The sequence below is a fragment of the Quercus robur genome, chromosome 2, assembly GCF_932294415.1.
Source record: "Quercus robur chromosome 2, dhQueRobu3.1, whole genome shotgun sequence".
In the NCBI taxonomy this organism is placed as follows: Eukaryota; Viridiplantae; Streptophyta; class Magnoliopsida; order Fagales; family Fagaceae; genus Quercus; species Quercus robur.
Window position 1 is genome coordinate 55,669,318 of NC_065535.1, and position 4,222 is coordinate 55,673,539.

Below are 4,222 nucleotides of genomic sequence, written 5' to 3' on the forward strand. Positions count from 1 at the left end.
TATTAATTATAAGATTTTACTAATGTGTGTCCTATTTTACTAATATGTGCCCTTAGGACGTATATTAACCGGCCCTTAATCATACAAGGGTGTCAAATTTTTTGTGTATACAGTAGTATTTATCATATAGGGTATCCTCTGAAACGGCATCCTTGTTATACCAAGTAGGATCAGACTCATGTATAAAAGTACTCTACCATTTGATAAATATGCATGGATTATGAAAGATAGAAGTGTTTATGAAGAAAGGCAATCTGAACCCAGAAAAGACGTCATTGGTATTATTGGAGTCGATTTTATTACACATAATATCCCATACATTATACATTACACTTTAGAGACCATCCACTATTATTCTCAAATCATCATTCTGGGCTTCTAGCTCAAGCCTTAAAACTCAAAGCTTGCTAGTAATGTTGATGTTTCTAACTTTGGATGACTTTTGGGTAGTATCTTTTGGGACAGTAATAGTGAGAACACCATTCTCTACTTGGGCCTTAATCTGATCCACCTTCACATTCTCCGGCAATTCAATTTCCCTAGAAAACTCTTCCTTTCCTGTCCCTCTCTCAGCTACAAGCCAAACAGTGTCTTTTGCATTGTGCTGCTCCTCTTTCCCACCTTCTCCTTTTATGTGCAAAACGTTACCATCCTCTATTTGCACCTTTATGTTATCTTTGCTGTAACCTATTCACACACAAATTCGCTTAGTCCAAATCCATAATTTGAGCAAAACCCATTTGAAAAAAATTGACAACTCTTACAAACTCACAAAAATTTTCCTCTCAAAAAGGTGAGACAATTGCAAAATAAGAAAAACCCAGTTGAAAATTGAAATTGAAAAATTAAAAAGCAAAGAGAATTAAAAGATTGGGAGAATATATGAATAACAATGATTCAATTATGCTTAGTACCCAAATGAAATGAGAGAGTCCGGTGGTTTTACCTGGAACGTTGATCTTGTAGATGTGGGCATTAGGGGATTCGAGCCAGTCCATGAGGACCGTCGATCCAGACCATTCACGGAAGATCGTAGGGCTCAAGAAGAAGCGCCTGAAGGGGTACCCAAAAAACGCATCAGCCATGGTGTTATTTTCTTAAGAGTTTAGCTTTGGCTTAGATATGTCTGAAATTGGATATAAAAGAAGCAATTTGTTTTAGCTTCTAGGTGTGACGGAGAGAATCCAGAAGGTTCCGTGGGTCTAAGAAGCAATTTGTTTTAGCCTCTAGCTTTGTCTAGAACTTTGGAGAAAATGATGATCCAACTTGTGTTATTTCAAAAAAAAAAAAAATTATATAAAAATCATTTTGAATTACTTCAAAAAAAAAAAAAAATCTTTAAAAAAAATCATTTTTAATTACTTTATGTACATGTGGATTACGTGGGTATCAGAAAAATATTAAAATAATTATAAATTTTACTATTTAAGCTATTTTTTATAGTAGTAAATGTAAGTAATAATGTAATAAATAAATTTATTAATTTTTTTGTATTTAAAGGTTTTTTTAATAGAAAATTGTATATCTGTCATTTATACACAATCAACATTATTTATATTAGGCGAGTTCTAGTTAACTTAACTGTTAAAGTTTCTGATGGTTGAATAAGAGATCTATGTTACAATTCTCGCTTACACAAAAAACTGATTGATATTTTAATCTGATGATAAAAAGTTATAATTAGGTTGAAACTCTCTTAAAAAAAATTATTTATATTTGAAGAGCATTATAATTTAATGATATTGTTTATTTTCTTTTATAAAGAGAATTATGATTCATAACCTTCCTTGCTATTGTTATAATTATTGAATTATAAAAAATGATATTATATTTGTGTAATGCTAGAAATAAAAATATTTTCACATTTAGAAATTAAGAAAAAAAAGAATCATTATTTTCCTCACAATTGGTTAAAGTGAAAAGTTGTGATTAAAATAATTATCATTTTCATATAAACTCACAAATAACATCACTCTTAATAAGCAAAAAATCGTCGCAGAAAATACTTCAAACAATTATGAAAAATTTGTATCAATAGATTTGTTATTTACATTTTCCATGTTATCACCTGTCTGACCTAGCGAGAAATTCTAGGCTTGGGCTTTGAAGATGTTTTGGTCCATTAAATTTGAACTGGGCCTCGTTCAATAATAATTTGCGTCAGCTCAGACTAGTGAAAGAAAGAAACGAACAGTCCGAATCTATCTTGGTGTCAATTTATCTCTTGTTTTTTAATTTCTTATTTTTTTACTGAACTCTTGTTTTTTAACCTGGACAACTTCTCACGTGAAACTTTAGAAGTTAGAACAACAGTGCCCTAAAGGCTTTTTCTTTATTTTTATTTTATTTTTTATTTTATTTTATGTGTGTCTACTGCTCGGTAAGGATAAATTTATTTTGTTTAAAATTTTTTAAAAAACTGGGTTTTTTTTGGTAAAATTTGTTGGTTAGGATTTTTTTTTTTGGCTTGTATATTTTGTTTTAGATTTTGGACTTATAATTTTTTTAGACCTTTAAAGTAGTAGAAAAATGTTGGAGTTACAAACTTTATTATAAACTAGTCGCTAACCCGTGCGATGCACGAGATAGTTAAACAAAATTTATACACATTCACTTTTATTGGTACAATCATTTGAAAACAATTTTAACTAATACCCAAATGTAAGAGACACATTGACTTACTATTTAAAGTAGCTTCCTGAAGAATTTACACATATTGTGCAACTGAGCCTTAATTTCTTATCAACGGTTAGAAATATAAACTGCAAATATATAAATAAAGACCCTGACTTGAGAAGGATGCATTAAACTTCAAATTAGAGTAGTAATGTTACTTTCTCAATCTTTGCTCAGTTGTAATAATAATATAGAGGAAATTCAAAACATGGAAAGAAAATAAAAATTATAACAATTAATTCCATTATCTTTCATGCTAAACTTTGTAATTGTACCGAATTAAGTGAACTTAATTTAAGTAGTTGTAATAAAATTGGCTTCTACTATTCTCTATTCTATAGAGATATGAACATATTGGATTTCTCAAACAATTACCGGTATTGCAATAAAATGATTTATTATTGAAAATAAGAAACAATTAAGCTCATCCCTTAAAGATTTACCTCTTGTACTTGGTAATTTCCATTCAAACTTTAAAATAGATTATTTGCCTTACCTAGATGTTTCCTTGTGGTGAGGACAAATAAAATGAGACAGGTGCTGCATGACCTTCAAAGCAAAAAAGCTTTCTTCTAGTAAAAATAAAACTCGTCAAGAGGAGTAAGAGAAAGAAATTACTCAATGAAAAACCATGGTGAATGGAGAAACGATTTTTGAACTTCCAAAGATCCACACAAATTTTAGCTATAGGTGCAAAATGCCAAGTTAAGAAATATAAATATTGATCTACAGGTGCAATTTTTAAATAGAAAATAGCGATTTCATGAACAAAAACCCTAGCAACCAAATAGAAAAACTATAACCTTAATTTGATTTCTCATTTATCAATGATGGTGACTGGAGACTAAGTTGATTTAGTCCATAAGAGTGGCCCTGAGTAATTGCTGATGGCAAGTGCTAAAGATAGTAAGTAAATCAAATCAAAGAAGGAGAGAGTATAAATTATTTCACGAAATCAAAGATCTCTTTACATCCCATAAAATTTAAAATAAAGAAGAAAATCTCTCTATAGCTTAAGAAACACAACATAATAAAATTAAAGAGAGAAAATTTAAGGAGGACAAAATATTATAGATAATTTAAAAGAATTTTGGTTTAATTCCTGAACTCCGCAACTCCATAAAATTCATACTAATAATAATATTTTATTATTGCACAGACTATTTTTTTAGAGTGTTTGATCTCAACATTGGCGTGCATTTAATCTTTCACTAAAAGCAAAGGGAAGTAGATCATGGTGCATACATCTTTATGAGAAATTTTTGACAGTCAGGCATAACAAACGTGTAACCATTTTGTCTTATTCCTACCATCTAAGAACATATCCTCTCCTTCCCCCCCACCCCCCCCCCCCCCCCCCCAAAGAAATAAAAGGACTTTAAAGACATGTCCAATTTGTTAAAATGCAAGTGCTTCAAGCCATAGAACGATTTAATGAAAATTGCAACTCCATGAATTGAATTTGCAAATGGTATTAACTATTGGCTATTAATGCGATTATTAAGCCGTACCACATTGAACATGTTTCTCTATCAAAATATACAAA

General features: G+C 30.2%; 1 protein-coding gene across 1 annotated transcript; it reads right to left on the reverse strand.

The window, feature by feature from the left end:
- Nucleotides 1-255: 255 nt before the first annotated feature.
- LOC126714084 (15.7 kDa heat shock protein, peroxisomal) lies at nucleotides 256-1,232 on the reverse strand. The gene is made up of 2 exons (XM_050414081.1): nucleotides 947-1,232; nucleotides 256-687 (listed from the first exon to the last, which is right to left on the reverse strand). The coding sequence occupies exons 1-2, from the start codon at nucleotides 1,083-1,085 to the stop codon at nucleotides 398-400; spliced, it is 429 nt and encodes a 142-aa protein (XP_050270038.1). The 5' UTR covers nucleotides 1,086-1,232; the 3' UTR covers nucleotides 256-397.
- Nucleotides 1,233-4,222: the final 2,990 nt, after the last annotated feature.

Coding starts and splice junctions, on each gene's coding strand:
- LOC126714084 (XM_050414081.1), bottom strand. CDS start 1,085: ATGGCTGATGCGTTTTTTGGGTACCCCTTCAGGCGCTTCTTCTTGAGC. Junction 688..946: donor CTACAAGATCAACGTTCCAG/GTAAAACCACCG, acceptor GTGTGTGAATAG/GTTACAGCAAAGATAACATA.